General features: G+C 41.4%; 3 protein-coding genes across 3 annotated transcripts in view; 2 read left to right on the forward strand and 1 right to left on the reverse strand.

Moving 5' to 3' along the window:
• Positions 1-17720, forward strand: part of LOC134540164 (myosin-IIIb-like) — a 140078-nt gene that overhangs the window by 66055 nt on the left and 56303 nt on the right. The gene's annotated exons all lie outside the window — the stretch shown is intronic.
• Positions 5158-7449, forward strand: LOC134540320 (ribosomal protein S6 kinase beta-2-like). The gene is made up of 2 exons (XM_063382982.1): positions 5158-6310; positions 7427-7449. The coding sequence occupies exons 1-2, from the start codon at positions 5158-5160 to the stop codon at positions 7447-7449; spliced, it is 1176 nt and encodes a 391-aa protein (XP_063239052.1).
• Positions 8129-9418, reverse strand: LOC134540321 (ribosomal protein S6 kinase alpha-4-like). Its single transcript, XM_063382983.1, has one exon. The coding sequence runs from the start codon at positions 9416-9418 to the stop codon at positions 8129-8131; it is 1290 nt and encodes a 429-aa protein (XP_063239053.1).

A 17720-nucleotide genomic window follows, 5' to 3' on the forward strand; every position in this document is an offset into this window, starting at 1 on the left:
ACACGAATAATATCGCAGGATAATTCAGGATACAGAGGATGGTATGAATTAAAAAGTTCACAGCGACAAAAAAATAACAAATCTGAATTTACCCTAACGGTGATTATTCGGGCGTCTGATTCGGGGTCAATGAATAGTCAGGTTTCCTACCTGTCCGATACGCTGTTGTGTGGAACTGGCTGGGACTATAGAGCATTGCATCCTTAGATTGCAGTGTTCTTTTACTATCTCTTTCCAACGTGTTTTTTTTTTTTCCCTGCAGATAATGCTGTCCTTGTTGTCAAATATATGCCATATAGCGCAAAAGATTCAGACAAAACTTAATAATTTTAATGTATCGGAAATATTGTATTTTGTAATAAAGTAAAATTTGGAATGAGAATTTTGTAAATACATTTTCCCGTTGTATTTAATCGAAATCATTATCTGACTTTTTTTATTATTATTTCTAAGGAGACGTGATACAAAGACACCAGGCTTGATTTACAAATATTTTCTTCTGCGTATTAAATAATAATTGGTGATTAGAATTAAATTTTTTTTCTGTCAGAATGACTACGGCTGTAATAATACTGTCAATAGATATTTTATGGTCTTAGAAAGATCAGCAAATAGTATCATAAAAAAGAAATATTAACGATGGCTAGAGACCTGCAAAATTCGCGGATTCATTTCGTGATATACTACAATTCAAATAATTATACCTTAGCGCTGCTTCTACCACTGGTTCACTGTTAATCTGGAGTAATGAGGGCCAATTAGAGACCCTCACTCATTGAAGTGTCGAATCACAGACACTCAGTCGAGACAACTCACAAGTCAGCAGCCAATGAACAGGTGGCATTTGCCCGAGTGAGTAGAGTGTAGTAGAGTCTGTCCTGGAGGTCACTGAACCCGCGAATTTTTGCAGGTCTCTAAAGCTGGAATCAATGCCCTGACGGGTCCGACACGACAGGCCCGACAAACTGTCGTGCAGCATCTCAGCACGACATATTTAAAAGCGTAGGGTCACAATACCGCGACAAAAATAACCCGACGATTTTCAATTTGGCCTTCGGCAAATCGTGCCAAGCTAAATACTTCAATTAAAATGCATTATAGAATGCGCTAAAAACAAAGTAAGCTCTTTTATTTATTATTGACAGTTGAAGTTCAAAAAAAAACATTTTGTCGTCTGTGATACGAAGTAAGGTTAAGTTGATTCGTAAAACAAAGAGTAGTTTATTATAGTTACAAGGAAACAAGATAAAGATATGTCAGTGAGGGACAGAAAAATACTCCTGATTTTAGCTGTGCGAAGAATTAAAAAGAAACGAAATGTTAAAAGATGGATTCTAAATTATCGTCTTTAACCATAAACACGATGATATTTCTTTATGTTTATACAAACAGACTAAGGCAAGCTACAAATTTTTCAATTCACCCACACGTAAAACGAAATTTCACTTTTCAGCAAAAAATATTTACCAAGTAGGTAAATATTTTTGAAATTTAGTTCTGTGCTGTTTCCTTTCCGTTGCCGTTTTATTTTCTGTCGGAAGCCCGACACGACGAAATTAGAAATAGAATATATTCCTTGCGGGCCGTCGGGGTGCGTATTTTGTCGGGCTGACGTCACGGCGAGCTTGTATTTCATTGGCTATTGAACTTGTCGGGCCTGTCGTGTCGGGGCCGTCTAGGCATTGTGATTCCAGCACAACGATGGCATACACATTAAGACTTTTAAGAAGCGGTAGCAAGCCGGGTAGTAACGGTGTCCGCCAGTTGCCCTGCGCTGCGCACTAAGCGTGGGACAGGCTGTAGACGAGCCTGACTGAAACACGCCTGCCCCCCCCCCTCCCCTTCCACACATCACCTCCGCCGTCTTCGCTCCGCCGCGTGGGAACCGGAAGTGGGAGGGCGCCCGGAAGTGTCACGCCGGCCACCGCCACGCCGGACTTCGAGAATTTCAGCCCAGTCCCGATTCCCGTGATGAGAACTTTATTTTATTTTTTTTTTTCGAAAAACAAAAAAAAATGGTTGTCTGTAAAGTCGGTTTACGGACGATAGTTTAACGTGACGACGTCATAACAAAACATTGATGAAATGATTGCATACTTTTATGAATGATATTGAATCATTTTTATTGAATTATCACTTTTTTTGTATGGATACAAAGAAGGAGTGAAATGAAATCTACAATTTAATTGATGAATTTACTTTTATTTGCACTCATTAATTCAAATATGTGTATTACTTTAACGAAGAGATTATTTTAACTATAACTTTTACACATGTTTGCTATTTAACTTCTTCCAATCTGTGTTATTCTGTTAAGGATAGGACGATGATGGGAAAAATAGGAAACGAATCGCAGTGTTTCAAGTTTAATGTGCCTCGAAAAAGTCGAATCGATGGTTGTTCCAATCGAGTGGAAGAGAGATAGATGCGGCACAAGCGTACAATGAGCGTAACGGGACAAAGTGCGTAACGGGACACTTTTTCGTGCGTGCAGCCGGCGTTCTTCGATTTATTAGACGTTGTCACGTCAAAAAAAGTAGTTTGTACAATTTCAATTGTGAATACTTGCGTGCGTGGGCGTAGCCAGGATTTAAGGGAGAGGGGGGCCGAATGAAGTTATAACAAGAATCAGTTTTCGATATACCTGTTTCTGTTGGTCCATCCTCCCTTCGAAATGTTTTCAAAACATGCTTTAATAGGCTTTTCTTTTTTTGGCTATCTAATGACATTCAAGAGTTTTTTTTTTTTTTTTAATAAAACGTGACATTTATGAACGGTAGATCCTTATAGTATGTACTACTGCTTATGTTTGTGTCGTAATACGCGTTCAAAGAGAAAGCTGCCAACTCTTTTTTATTTATTAATTAATTTTTTTTTTTCCATATTCACAGGCCGTAAACTGAGCAATACATTCGTTATTGTACGGCATTCGGTAGGGGTAATTTCAGAAAATGAAACCGAAGTCGATGAACGGATATGTGGGACAAAGAAGCCGGACCCACATGTAGCAACATAAACCTGTATGTAGTAATTTCGTAAAAAAAAAAAAAAAAATACATATCCAACGTATTGGTGTGCCAAATGTAACTTCATCATAGTGAAAGTACCCTGGGATATATTTTGTATAGTAAAATAATTATAGTAAAATATAATCCCAAGTTTTATCAAACGTTAGCAAAATGAGATTAGACTGTTGGTAGTACATAGTATCATCCTCCAAAACCCAAACCATCCTAATAGTTTAATGGTATAAAGTGCGCTTGTTAACCTGAAGGTTTAAACTAAGACTAAAACTAAATATAGCGCTACGTTAGTAATGTTTTAGAAAAACCAACACAGTGTTAAATATCTTTGACGCCATGTTCAGCCAACACAGTTTTCTTGGCTAATAAATTATAGGTAGGGACCGGAAAAATTCGCGGGTTCAATGACCTGTAGGATGAACTCCATAGTTCTCGTACACACGGTCAAATTTCACCCACTCATTGGCTGCTGTCTTGTGAGACGTCCCAACGTAGCAGCCTGTGATTCGATACAGCTTTGGTTGAGTGTTTCTCATTGGCTCAGAGTCATTCAGGTGAGTTGTGAGCCAATAGCAGAGGCAGCACTGAGGTATAAATATTTGTATTTTAGCCTATCGCGAAATGAATTCGGCGAATTTTTCCGGTCTCTAATTATAGGTATTTTTTAAGTTGCTTATGACTTTTTATGTTTACAAAATGTATTCCAGGATAGTTTCACTGCGATAACATTTACTTTGGCACACCAATACGCTTAGTGCCCTCCCCCTCCCCCTATCCACCCCCCCCCCCCCCCTTCGATGTTCCAGGAAAACATGCAGGGGTCCATGTTGCCACACGTGGGTCCGCCATATTGACGACTCCGGCTCGTGGCTATAGCAGTTTCTGCACGCATGCGCATTGGACTTTCAACCTGTCAAATTTCCGTTGTGTGATGCGAGTTTATATTATTGCATTTCTGGTGCATACTAAAAGTTCACCCTCAGTGTGCCTAAATAAGTATAACCTCAAAAACGCAGGCAATGTTTGTTCCGATCCAGGGGGAAATGTGACATGTTCAGCGTGGAAGCATTTACTTACTACGCATTCGGTACCTCTGTTGTACGACTAGGTACAGCTAGCTCTGAGAAATCAATAGCACCATCTTGTTATAAACATAATTATAGATAGGTATCAAAAAGGGGAAACATTTTACCATTTTCCCCTAAAATGAATTTTTTTTTTTTTTTTTAATATCGATCACGCTCAGCTTTATTTCTAAGAATTATACGTTGAATTTGATGCCTAAGTTTCATATTATAATTTTATTTGCAACATTTGAATACATGAGTTTGTTCGTTTACGATGTTAGATTATTTCACTTCACTGGCGAGTGCTGAAAGACTCGCTCTCGTTTTTAAAAAAAAAAACATCTCTTCATCGATATCTGGTATCAGCAAAACAAAAAATAAAATCCATCTGGGAAGTAAAGTCTACACTCTGTTTACCATATCTCAGGTTGTTATTTAATAATTAAATAACACAATGTTAAAACTGTAGAATTTAAAGAGACTTCTCTTCTAAGGGTTGTGAGGAAAAAAAGTCGTTATTTTGGCATTATCGGACGATAAAATCCTTTTTTCACATTTCCTAGATGCTTACCAGGAATAATAACTAAATGGATACAGAGTTAAAACTTCTTATGTGATTTATAATTATATTTATTATTTATTTTTATTTTGGGTGATTTTTATGAAATCTTTTGTATATTTTAATATATAAAATGGTCAAAATTTTAAGGATTATTTTTACACATGCGGAAGGAAGGACTAATAGAGAAGTCGCAATACACGTAGTTACAAAGGCCGCAAATGTAGACTTACAGTGTCCATCAGTTGATGGTGTAAGCACAAAAATATAAAACTGACGCAAATATCGTTTCAGCAAGGTGTAGTCATTTGTTTATTTACAACCTCCAAGAGCAGTACTGCTGTAAACAAAGTGACACGTTCTCATGTCGCCTATTGTTGGAGTTACGAGGCAACTAACTTTTAGAACATTTGGCTGAAAGTTTGTGAGTCGGAAGTCAATCGAGTTAATACGTTAATATTCTGCGAATAAAAGAGTTCCTGCGATAATAACGGTCGAGCTCTCCCCGATGCATCGAGGTGTTAGAGTTCCCGTGGTGGAAGGAAGCGGGGAGAGGTTTGAGGTGCTTGAAGAGCTGGGTCGCGGCGCCTTCAGCACCGTGCACCTCGTGCGGAAAGTCGGCGGCGAGGACGACGGGCGCAGCTACGCCGTGAAGGTGCTGCGGAAGGGGCCGCATCACCAGACCCAGGAGGCGCTGTCCAGGTCCTTCCTGAAGGAGCTGCGAGTGTTGGAGGCTGTCGGCGAGGCGCCCTTCCTCCTGCACCTGCACTATGTCGGCCAAGCGGAGGAGGCGGCGTTCTTCGTGGTCGACCACGCGGCGGGAGGCGACCTCACCGCCGTGCTGGAGGACCTGGGGTTCCTGTCGGAGGACCAGGCCCGTCTGGTGCTGGCCCAGCTGTTCAGGGCCTTGCACACGCTCCACTCGCTCGGCGTGATGCACCGCGACGTGAAGGCTGGCAACGTGCTGGTTGACGGCCAGGGCAACGTGGTGCTGGCGGACTACGGGCTGTGCTCGGAGCCGGCAGAGGAAGGCTGCCTGGCCCGCCGCACCTTCTGCGGCACGATTGAGTACCTGGCGCCCGAGGTGCTATTGAGGACACCGCCCGGCTACACCGCCGCCGTAGACTTCTGGAGCGCGGGCGTGTTGGGATTCGAACTGCTGACGGGCAGCCTGCCGTTCGACCCGGAGGACGAGGGCGACCGGAAGAAGATTATAATGAACATAATCAACCAGGAGCCGCAGTACCCGCCATACCTGTCGCCCGAGGCGGCGGACCTGCTCAGGATGCTCCTGAGCAAGACACCCCACCAGCGCCTCGGAGGGCCGGCAGCAGACCTGGCGGAGGTGAAGGCGCACTGTTTCTTCCGGGGCCTTGACTGGACTGAACTGCCGCCCCCCTTCGCGAAGATAGACGAGCCGGAGTGGGCCACATCAAGCTCCGAGGACGAGGACTCCTTAGAGGACGGCGAGGTGGCAGAGGAGGAAGGATACCTGCCGGGGTTCGACCTCGCTCCGTCGAACGATAACCGTTCCTCGTCCAGTGATGTGTCCTCGTCCAGTGATGTGTCCTCGGCCAGTCCGCAGCCTGGCTCGGCGGCGACACCATGGAGACACAAGAAGATAAATAGGAGCATGGCTAGGTCTTCTGGTGGTTATGTGTGTAAGGGACTGAACCTATTCGATAGTGACTATTATGAAGAGAAACAGAGTGAACAGAAACATAAGAGAAGGCGATTTAAGGAAGTTATTGGTGATTTTATGAAAACTCTGAGGAGACGGCTGTGTTGCTTTTAAGCGAGGACAAAAAGGGAAGGTGTTTTTTTTCTGGACCAGAGTTTCAAATTGTGAATAATTGCGTGTGGTACAACCTTGTTGGAAAAAGTTTTTCGGCCCATCTTTCTAAATTGTGGTGTTGGGACTGTATACTTGTGGTACAGCCCAGTCTAAGAAAGTGTTTTTTGGCACAGAATTCTAAATTGTGTTGTTGGGACTGTATTCTTATGGTGCAGCTCAGTCAAAGAAAATATTTTTGGTTCAACATTCTAAATTGTGGTGATGGGGCTGTATTATTGGTGCAGCTCAGTCTGAGAAATTATTTTGTCCCATCATTCTAAATTGTGGTAATGGGACTTTATTATATTGGTGCAGCTCAGTCGGATAAAAAGTTCTTGCCCAGCATTCTAAATTGTGGTGATTGGGTTGTATTATATTGATGCCACTCAGTCGGAGAAATTATTTTGGCCCTTCATTCTAAATTGTGATAATGGAACTGTATTATATTGGTGCAGTTCAGTCGGAGAAATATTTTTGGCCCTTCATTCTTAATTGTGGTGATTGGACTGTATTAATTGATGCAGATGAGTCGGATAAATTCTTTTGGCCCTTCATTCTAAATTGTGGTGATGGGACTGTATTATATTGGTGCAGCACAGTCGGAGAAAAGGTTTTTGGCCCTTCATTCTTAATTGTGGTGATTGGACTATTATATTGATGCAGATGAGTTGGAGAAATTGATTTGGCACAACATTCTAAATTGTGTTGATAGGACTGTATTATATTGGTGCAGCTTAGTCGGAGGAAAGGTTTTTGCCCAGCATTCGAAATTGTGGTGATGGAACTTTATTATATTGGTGCAGCTCAGTCGGAGAAAAAGTTCTTGCCCAGCATTCTAAATTGTGGTGATTCGATTGTATTATATTGATGCAGCTCAGTCTGAGAAATTCTTTTGGCCCTTCATTCTAAATTGTGGTGATGGTACTGTATTATGTTGGTGCAGCTCAGTCGGAGAAATTCTTGTAGTGATATTATATTGGTGCAGATGAGTCGGAGAAATGTTTTTGCCCTGCATTCTAAATTGTGATGATTTATCCTTCTGAATGATGGATCTGTTTGTCTTTTTTTTCAACCAATGAATTTTTACTATTCTCACCACAACATACTCGAAAGGCCAAACGTTTTGCACAACGATGTGATTTTTACTCTATATACAAACCTTCGCCCATATTCATAAGCAGGATATCGCAAAGAAATTAATATTAATTTCCAATATACAATTAATTACAGACTGTTAAAAACCAACATCAAATAAACTCTTACAATCAGAACTGTATGTGGTGCTGAATATCAACTAGCCCCAGACCCGTCAGGAGCGACCTTACTTACAGGTAAAAGAAGTAACTAGGTCATTTGTTAGGAAACCACATAAATATAACATGATAATTGGAATGATATAGAAGTGGTAAAGAGGGGGGGGGGGGGGAAGCTCCCGATGGTGTCGCCGTCGAGCCAGGCTGCTGACTGGCCGAGCACACCAGACTGGAGGAGGACTGCGTACCAGTAGAGGAGTTGTCGCTTGACGAACCTTGGGAGATATCCCTTGAGCTCTGCCACCTCGCCGTCCTCTAAGGAGTCCTCCTCCTCGGAGCTTGTTGTGGCACACTCTGGCCCTTCTCTCACACCTTCCCTTTCTAGTCCTCGCTTAAAAACAACACAGCCACCTCCTCAGAGTTTTCAGACCACCACTAATCACTTCCTTCAATCGCCTTCTCTTTGGTTTCTGTTCACTCTGTTTGTCTTCATAATAGTCACTATCGTATAGGTTCAGTCCCTTACACACATAACCACCAGAAGACCTAGCCGTGCTCCTATTTGTTATCTTCTTGTGTCTCCATGGTGTCGCCGACGAGCCAGGCTGCGGACTGGCCGAGGACACATCACTGGACGAGGACACATCACTGGACGAGGAATGCTTGTAGTTCGACGGAGCGAGGTCGAACCCCGGCAGGTATCCTTCCTCCTCTGCCACCTCGCCGTCCTCTAAGGAGTCCTCGTCCTCGGAGCTTGATGTGGCCCACTCCGGCTCGTCTATCTTCGCGAAGGGGGGCGGCAGTTCAGTCCAGTCAAGGCCCCGGAAGAAACAGTGCGCCTTCACCTCCGCCAGGTCTGCTGTCGGCCCTCCGAGGCGCTGGTGGGGTGTCTTGCTCAGGAGCATCCTGAGCAGGTCCGCCGCCTCGGGCGACAGGTATGGCGGGTACTGCGGCTCCTGGTTGATTATGTTCATTATAATCTTCTTCCGGTCGCCCTCGTCCTCCGGGTCGAACGGCAGGCTGCCCGTCAGCAGTTCGAACCCCAGCACGCCCGCGCTCCAGAAGTCTACGGCGGCGGTGTAGCCGGGCGGAGTCCTCAATAGCACCTCGGGCGCCAAGTACTCAATCGTGCCGCAGAAGGTGCGGCGGAACAGGCAGCCTTCTTCTGCTGGCTCCGAGCACAGCCTGTAGTCCGCCAGCACCACGTTGCCCTCGCCGTCAACCCGCACGTTGCCAGCCTTCACGTCGCGGTGCATCACGCCGAGCGAGTGGAGGGTGTGCAAGGCCCTGAACAGCTGGGTCAGCACCAGACGGGCCTGGTCCTCCGGCAGGAACCCCAGGTCCTCCAGCACGGCGGTGAGGTCGCCTCCCGCTGCGTGGTCGACCACGAAGAACACCGCCTCCTCCGCCTGGCCGGCATAGTACAGGTGCAGGAGGAAGGGTGCCTCGACGACAGCCTCCAACACTCGCAGCTCCTTCAGGAAGGACCTGGACAGCGCCTCCTGGGTCTGGTGATGCGGCCCCTTCCGCAGCACCTTCACAGCGTAGCTGCGCCCGTCGTCCTCGCCGCCATCTTTCCGCACCAGGTGCACTGTGCTGAAGGCGCCGCGACCCAGCTCTTCAAGTACCTCAAAACTCTCCCCGCTGCCATCCGCCACGGGAACTCTAACACCACGATGCATCGGGTAGAGCACGACCGTAATTATCGCAGGAACTGTCTAATATCGCCGAATATCTCCGTATTAACACGATAGACTCTAGTCTCACAAACGTTCGGCGATATTTTCTAAAAGTCTGTTGCCTCGGATCTCCCAACAATATCCGACATGGGCGAGAGAGATAGAATAGAGAATGAGTGAGACTTGCACTGGAAGATTTATTGGTCGTGATAACACGCGCTCTCTTTTGCAGATGATGTTTGAAACACACATGACCACAAAAACCAAGTTGTAACCAAACCACACTATTTAGAAGTGCTGTATTAGTGGCGGCGTATAATTATGTTCGGCAAAAGAAAAGGAATTTTTTAAACTCGTACAGTATGGCTTTGCACTGTTGGGACTTTTTGTGAAGAATACGCGTCAAATGAACAAGATAGCCTACGAGAGCACGGTTAGGTTCTCCGAAGATAATGTCTGTAAGGTATTGTACCTTAAGGACAGTGACTATTACGAAGACAAACAAAGTGAAGAAAAACCGAAGGGAATTGCGCTTGAAGGATGTGATAGGTGGTTTTCTGAAAACTCTGAGGAAACAGCTTTGTTGTTTTTACCGAAGACTAAGTGGGTTGAAGATGTTATTTTTCCAGACCAGACATCAAAATTGTATAGATGGGACTGTATTACATTGGTGCAGCCCAGACGGAGAAAGTGTTTTTGGCCCAGTTTTATGAATTGTCGTGATGTAATTATCTGTATGCTGGAACTTTTTGTCTTTTTTATTTTAATAAATGTAATTTTAATTTTCCTGCCAAAATATTTTATTTTTTTAGTATTATTTATGTGTGCTAGTAAAGTATTTATAAATAATAATTTTGTAAGTTTATATTATGAGATATTAAGGAAAATTTTATTTCTGAACATGTTTAAGTTAGATAAAATAACAACCGACACTTTACTTAAGTCAACATATCTGGAAGATCTAAATTTTTGCACAATGATGGGATTATTACTTTATATCTACATAAACCTTTTCCCATGTTCATAAGCTAGAAATTTCTTAAATAAATTTATATTTTTTTTATTATACAATGGAATTACAAAAGGTTAAAAACCAACATTAATTAAATTCTGGTTTTTGGTGTTGAGGTGTAACAGAATTTGAAACGATAACATAATATTTTTTTTAACAATTTTTGTGGAGAAAAATTATATCCCATCTATAAATGTATATTTATTATTTACAATAGTTTGTGACAAGAACTATCCAAACATAGCCTATTTCAAAATGTCAGTTATGTATCAAAATATATTCTATCATACATAATATACGTTAAATCTTTCCATCTTTAGATAATGTCGTTGGTATAAAGGAGATTTCATCAAGTATTGTTTCAATCATTGAATTAAACTTACAGGAAGAATGTTTTACAGCATTTTCATGTGAAGGAACTTTTTAACGAAGTAAATCCCCCCCATCCCAAAAAAAAATTCTCGAATTCATTGGATTTCTGGGTCAGGCACATGACCTCATTAAGAGTTTTTTTTTTTTGTAATTGCCTGCTTAAATTTTATAATAGGACTCAATATTGTTTTAGAAATTATTTTTAATTATCAAGCCAAAGAAACTGATTTTCCACGAATGAGCTAATGATATAAATTTCTAAGTATTTTTAGTGCAAAAGCAAAGTTCCGCGGAATTTCAGGTTTGGGATGTATCCAGATAACCTCCCGCTGACAATGCTCAGGACAGGGTCATCTCGCACGTAATTTACACTTTCGCAGTTAGGCCTTTTTATTCACAAGTTCGCATTCACACGCTCGACCTCTGCATTTCCACAGAATTTGTTTCAATAACGTGTTTGCACGGGTGACAAGTCCGATAATTGCGAATCCAGCATCCTCTAGGTTATATCCCTACCCAGCCTTCCCTTTAGTCCAGATTGTCCGATCTTCTGATCGGCCTGATCAGTCCTGGCCTGCCAGGCGGAACTGAAGCGTATATGCAGTCCGAACTGTGTGTGGCGCTGAATATTGACCTACCCCAGTCCCGTCAGGAGCGGCCTTACAGTCCGAAGTGGTCAAATGTGCGCGTATGGGCCCAATTAAACTCCCAACACTTACTTTGGAAAAGTTTAACTCAAACAGGATATCCTATCACAAGCCCCCATTCCAGTTGACAACGCGTTGAAAAAGTTGCCTATTGTTCAGTTTCAACTTGTTACTAACTTAAAAGGTCCTACATGCTGTGGTGGAGTTATACCATTTCTGTTATTTTATAGCTTTCAAAGGTGGTATGCCAAATACACGACACCAAATTTATCTCCTGCATGAATGGGTCAACATCGGGTTTAATGATTTGCACCCACTTCTCCACACCAAACTCTCTACACCAGACAATAAAGGGAAACTGTGACAGGGTTGGCAACCATGCGTGTGCACGGCGGATCGCAAGGCTGTGAGTAAAAGGTGCTGTACTACACAATGGTGTTAGGAAACGCACAAACACGTCTTATTTTAACTGCCACAGTTCCGGTTTACAAAACGCAGCGTACTGAAATACGCTCCACCGTGAAAAGCCTAAAAATTCTCATTTGACTGTTGACCCTGTGCAGATTGGAAACGCGAACGTGAATATGTGAGTAAAAGGGGTCTGATTCGACTAGCGATTCTGGTGTTATGTTGTAATAGCTTCGCTTTCCAGCACATTCCGTACACCCTGTCACATTGTCAAACGTTTGCCTCCACTATATTTGGCAATATAGTTGGAGGTGTAGTGTTGGCTAAAAATGGCTTTCAATTTTCTCTATCAAATAATTTTGGACACATAACCTCAAATATGTTTAAATCCTGGAGTGGGCGCATGCTTTTTTGTTACATGTATGGGCGCGTGGTTGACATGTGTCACCCATCTGTTTTCTTTTTGTTTTTATGGTGTCATATTTTAATAACTCGGGATGTTTCATGTGTGCCTAGTTTTATAGGTATTCTGAACAACAGTAGTACCAATGTGGTCTTTTTTTCGTCCACATTCACGACATCGTCATCTGGAACCCTGTTTCGGATTTTCCGAAGGCTTTCTTGTTGAAGCCACACCCAGTAGAACACATGCACTTCGCCTAAATTCAATAGGCACTTGTGGCACTGCTGATCTGTACTGTATTTGAGGTTTGATCATTTCCCACGACAACCTCTGCAGAAACTCTGTTCTTCTCAATGATTGCATTCCTTTCTGTTTGCTCGATATATACACAATGCATTGATGGCAGATATATTCAGTAAATTGTAGAAAATTACCATGGGCCACCTGCGAGTATTCCTAGAAACATCATTTTTTTTAATGAGCTGGTCAAGGAGATCTACACCAACCTATGTCATGTTGTAAAATGTTACTATCTGTGGTTTCATAGATGTTCCTGTTTCCTCATCAATTGAATCGGAGTGATGTAATGTGGATATCAAGAGAACAGCTTTGTTTACTTTAGGGCAGTACGAGACTAAGGTGAAGTCATATTGGAAACGAAATAGGGAAGAGTGTTGTTTCCGTTCCTTGTTGGCAAAAAATCATCGGGGAATTTCTTTCTTGTTCTTTATAAGTGTACCCACATATGTAAGACCCTTGTCTGCTAGCAGGTTTTCAGCCAGAGGTATACTGCTAAACCAATTGTCACCAGTAATATTCCGGCGAGTCCCACTAACTGATTCAACGAGTCTCATAACCACATCTGTAGGAGAGTTGCTCTGCTTATAAGGGCCGTGTGGTTGGTTTCCTGCGTAGGTTTCTACATGTATAGGCTGTTTTAGCACATACCAAAGCAAAAGTTTTGATACCATATTTTGATGGCTTGTTTGGGAGATATTGTCTGAATTGACATCTACCGCGAAAAGCAAGCAGTTGCTCATCGACAGTCACATATTCAATTGGAATGAAATGTGCTGAGAAATTGTGAACAATGTTTTCAAAAATTTCTCTCACAGGAGCTAATTTGTCGATTTTTTTCGAGTCTCTCTATCTTGAATGTCATCAAAACGTAAGCATCTAAGAAGGAATCTGAATCTCTTCTCACTCACTGTCAAATAACAGGATTCTAATCCATTCCCTTTGTAATTGTCCCACAGCATGCTAGCATTTTTCCTTGAACTTTTCAGAGTTCCAATAAGATACAGCAGTCCAAATGTGCCCTAATTTCTGTTTCATCGGTGCATCTTGCATCTCTATACCTTTGAAAATTACTTCTCAAGTGATTGATGTATATATGTGTACAATGTACTACAATCTTATAAACATTAGAGTCCAAGAACAGATCCAATAACTTATCTTCTGAAACTAGTTTTGATGCATGTTTTTTCGGACCAGGAAGATGAATAATTATATTCTCTGACCTTGTCCTGACACTTTTGTTAGGACACGATTTACACCACTTAGTTATCACATCCTTTCCCACATAATACGAATTTTGAGACTCACCCTCGCAGGTCTCAACTTCATCTGCTGATTGCTCCGACTCAGTATCATGTTCACTCTCAGTTACATGGTCTTCTTCATTAGAATCACATTCTTCAGGGTCAACAATGTCTGAAGTATCATCTTCCACTTCCTCTGCAAGCCACTTCATCCAAACATTAGGATCAGAAGAGGTCTCTACTCTTCGTTTCTTTGGTGCATCCATCATTAAAAAAAAAAAAGCAAACATTGTGTCAGAAAAAATATAAATTTATGGTTTATTATGGTACCTACACATTGATATTGAAGTTAAACACTACTTCTAAATGAAAAGAAAGAAAGCAATTAAAAAAAAATTCACTTACCAAATCCACTGTTGCATGCATAGGCGCATGGGGGACAGGTGTCAACCAGCACACATTCACGTCATGTCTGCACGTGATTATAAGCCCAACTACCAAGCAACCTCTAGAATCCACACTTCTAGGAAGGTACTGGGAAGGGGAAGGTCCAGAAAAAAAAATAACAGGAAATGCATGCCAGCAAAGTTTGCTGGGTGACACCTATCAACCACGCACCCACTCCAGGGTTAAGCCATGTCACACTATCAAAGTTTATTTTTGCTCTGAGTTATCTCAAACTTTTCAATTTTAATCGCATTTACAATTAAATAACGCATTACTGTGCTGGATGGAATTTTTGAACTTGTTATGCTATAATTACTTTGGGGGTAAAAAGTACCTAATTTTACAGACATTAATAGTTCAGAATTTATTAAAGGGTGTACTAACAGAGTGGTGCATTGAGAATAATTGAAAACTGTTATACTTTGAAAAAAAAAATTTTGTTTATAGCATTATCTTGATAGAAATTAAACAAGAATAGCTGCCATGTGTACGTGTGCAAGTGTGTGTGTGTGTGTATATATATATAGGGTAAATCCAGGAGAGATGGACCACCTTTTTTGAAACTCTTATAATTTTGTTATTTGTCAAGATATTGGTGAAGTAAATTTCGCTATGATATTCTGGTGAACTATGTAGTATATGGAAAGAAAAGGTATATGTAGAAAATTTACGTTAACAAAGTGAAGAAAAATGTTCAAAAATTTTGCAGTACTGGTCCATCTATATCAAATACCTAGGGTTAGATGGACCAGCCTATATGGGAGAGATGGACCAACATTGAGAAAGCTATTTAATCATTAATGACTAACTTTAAATCAGATTTAAGCACTCAATTAAACAAAAATCGTTCCTGACGTACAACAAGTCTACAGTGCCTATACATTAACATGTTTTACAAGGTCTTTCTTCTTTCAGATGTAGTTTTTCAAACGGGAACACACTGTGCATTTAATCCAGTCTTCTGTACTTTTTGTAGTATTGTTGTCCTCATTACACCCAACACATTCATCTTCGTCCCAGTCACCATCATCACTGTCATCATACAAAATTGGCTGAGAAAATCCTTTGGTGTTTGGTTTTTTATGTTTGGTAGGCCTAACAGACCTAGTTAGGATAGCTTCTTCTCTCCGTCTTTTTCTTTCTTCTTGTTCTTTTATTTTCTTCAGTTTGTCATGTTTTCCTTGGGTAATACGTTGTACATTATCCTTAGAATTTAGTACTTTCGAAACATTTGCACTCTTACCACGGGCTGTAGTTTTTTTTTGTTAAGATTGGAATAGGTGAGATGTTGTTCAAAATTTTTGTTGGCGTGGGGTTGTCGACCTCTTTGACTCCGGAGACACTGGTGGGCCCTGACGAAGTTCCAGGAGTCGCCAGGCATTCATCACTGATAGGCTGTTCGAAATGTCTTATAGGCAAAGCAGATTCGAGTGGAGGGATAGACCTATCGGTGACTATGGTTGCTTCTTGGTTTGATGTCAAACCAATGTCTGGAGAGTGTAGTTGAACAAAGTTAGTTTCAGTAGCTTCAGAAAGTGACGTTTCACTAGAACCTCTTGTGTCAGGGGTAATGATTGTTGAATCTTCGCTAGGTGTCAGGTAAACGTAGTCTGGTATTGCAGACATGTTTAGCGGAATAATTCCACATGCCTTGAAGCCGGAAAATGCATTTTATACAGTCGCTGATTTGGACCAAGCACATCCTAGCAACTTGCCAAATTGCAGTCTCGTAATTTGCCGCAATGGGTTGTTCCTCATGAACACATTACATTCTTTGTTGTTGTTAGACTTCAAAGATTTGAAAAAGCTTCTGTCAAGTGGCTGCAAGAAATGGGTCGTGTACTAGGAAGGCTAAGCAAAATTATATCATTTTCATCAGCGAATTCAAGCATTTCCACACTGCTGCAATGGGAGGAGTGTCCGTCAAGAACTAACTGTACTTTTCCAGCAGGCATTCTTTGCAAAAAGTGATGTTTCAACCAGTCGAAAAATAATTCAGAGGTTATGTAAGCAGATTTCACGTTCATTGCAATCATGGAACCCGGAGGCATGCCATCACTGAACTCCTGTTTCTTATTCTTCCCTTTAAAAATGCAATAGGGAGGAATGTAGTTGCCCTCGCCATTGAAACAACATACAACGGAAATGGTTTCACCTTTTTCTCCAGATGTAACAGTGCTGACATTTTTTGATACTTTTATTGCAACAACCTCTCCTGGTTTGTTGTTTAGTTGCAACCCACTATCGTCCACAATTTAAATGTGCCCAGGCATACCTATCAAATCATTTTCAGTCAAAACTTTTTCTAGTAGGTCAAAATACTGTTTTACAACTATGTTGTTCATTCCGAGAGCTCTATTCTTAGAAAAACCCTCTGACTTTCGGACTGAGAGTTCAGGATTACGAATCAGAAACGATTGCAGCCAATCATAACCTGCTTTTTGGGAGTCTAGGTCAAAGTTGTGTTTAATTTTCATTTGTTCGGCTAGCTGGAAAGCCATTGACCGCACACAATCCCGCGATGGTGTAAAGCCATGTGTTTGCAGTTTCTGAATGTGAAGTACAGTCTTTTTTTCATTTTCCGTGCCCAACAATGAGGATTTCAAATGACTACAAAAAGTTGTAAAAAATTATTAAAGGCTGTACGAGGTAAAGTGAGCACTTCGCAACTTTTAAATACGAACAAGAACACGCGAGTAAAACGAACACTTCATGTAATAGGCTCATAAGCTATTATTTATATCCTATTTAAAAGTGGCCGAAAAATAATAATTTGATCGAATGATAAAAGTAACTATGGCCTCAAATGTGTTCACTTTACCGCATACAGCCTATATTGTATTTTTGTTTTTTAAGTAGGCCTAACGGAGAGAAGAATTTACCTTAAAAATTTAGAAATTAACCTACAAATTACTTAAAATATGTTTTGTGACTAATTTTTAAAGAAACGACATTACAAATCTACAGCATACTCATTAATAATACGTAGACCCATTTAAAACGATGGTCCATCTCTCCCACGATGGTCCATCTCTCCCATTTTATTTTGGTCCATCTATCCCGGTCGTTAAGGAGAGATGGACCAGGCCGCCATTACGTCCCTGTTGTGCCCAGCGTAGCTACAGAACACTACAAAGATACGTTTAGCTTGTTTACATGTTGTAAGGAATGATGGTTCAAAAATATTGCAAAATACTGTCTCTACGACACAACTGCGTTCACATTAACAAAATTTTTGACCTACCTGTTTTCTATTTTCTTTAATATCTTCTCAATTTACTCATACAAAGGAACTAAAACAACACAGCACGCGCAATACAGTTGCCACGACACATTCATACCAACCATGGCGCTTTCTATTTGCAGGTTCGTGAACTATGCCACCGGTCCATCTCACCCGGTGGTCCATCTCTCCTGGATTGACCCTATATTTTTTGCAATTGAAACTGAACTTTATGATTTTCAACACTTATAC

The sequence above is a fragment of the Bacillus rossius genome, chromosome 16, assembly GCF_032445375.1.
Source record: "Bacillus rossius redtenbacheri isolate Brsri chromosome 16, Brsri_v3, whole genome shotgun sequence".
Classification (NCBI taxonomy): Eukaryota; Metazoa; Arthropoda; class Insecta; order Phasmatodea; family Bacillidae; genus Bacillus; species Bacillus rossius.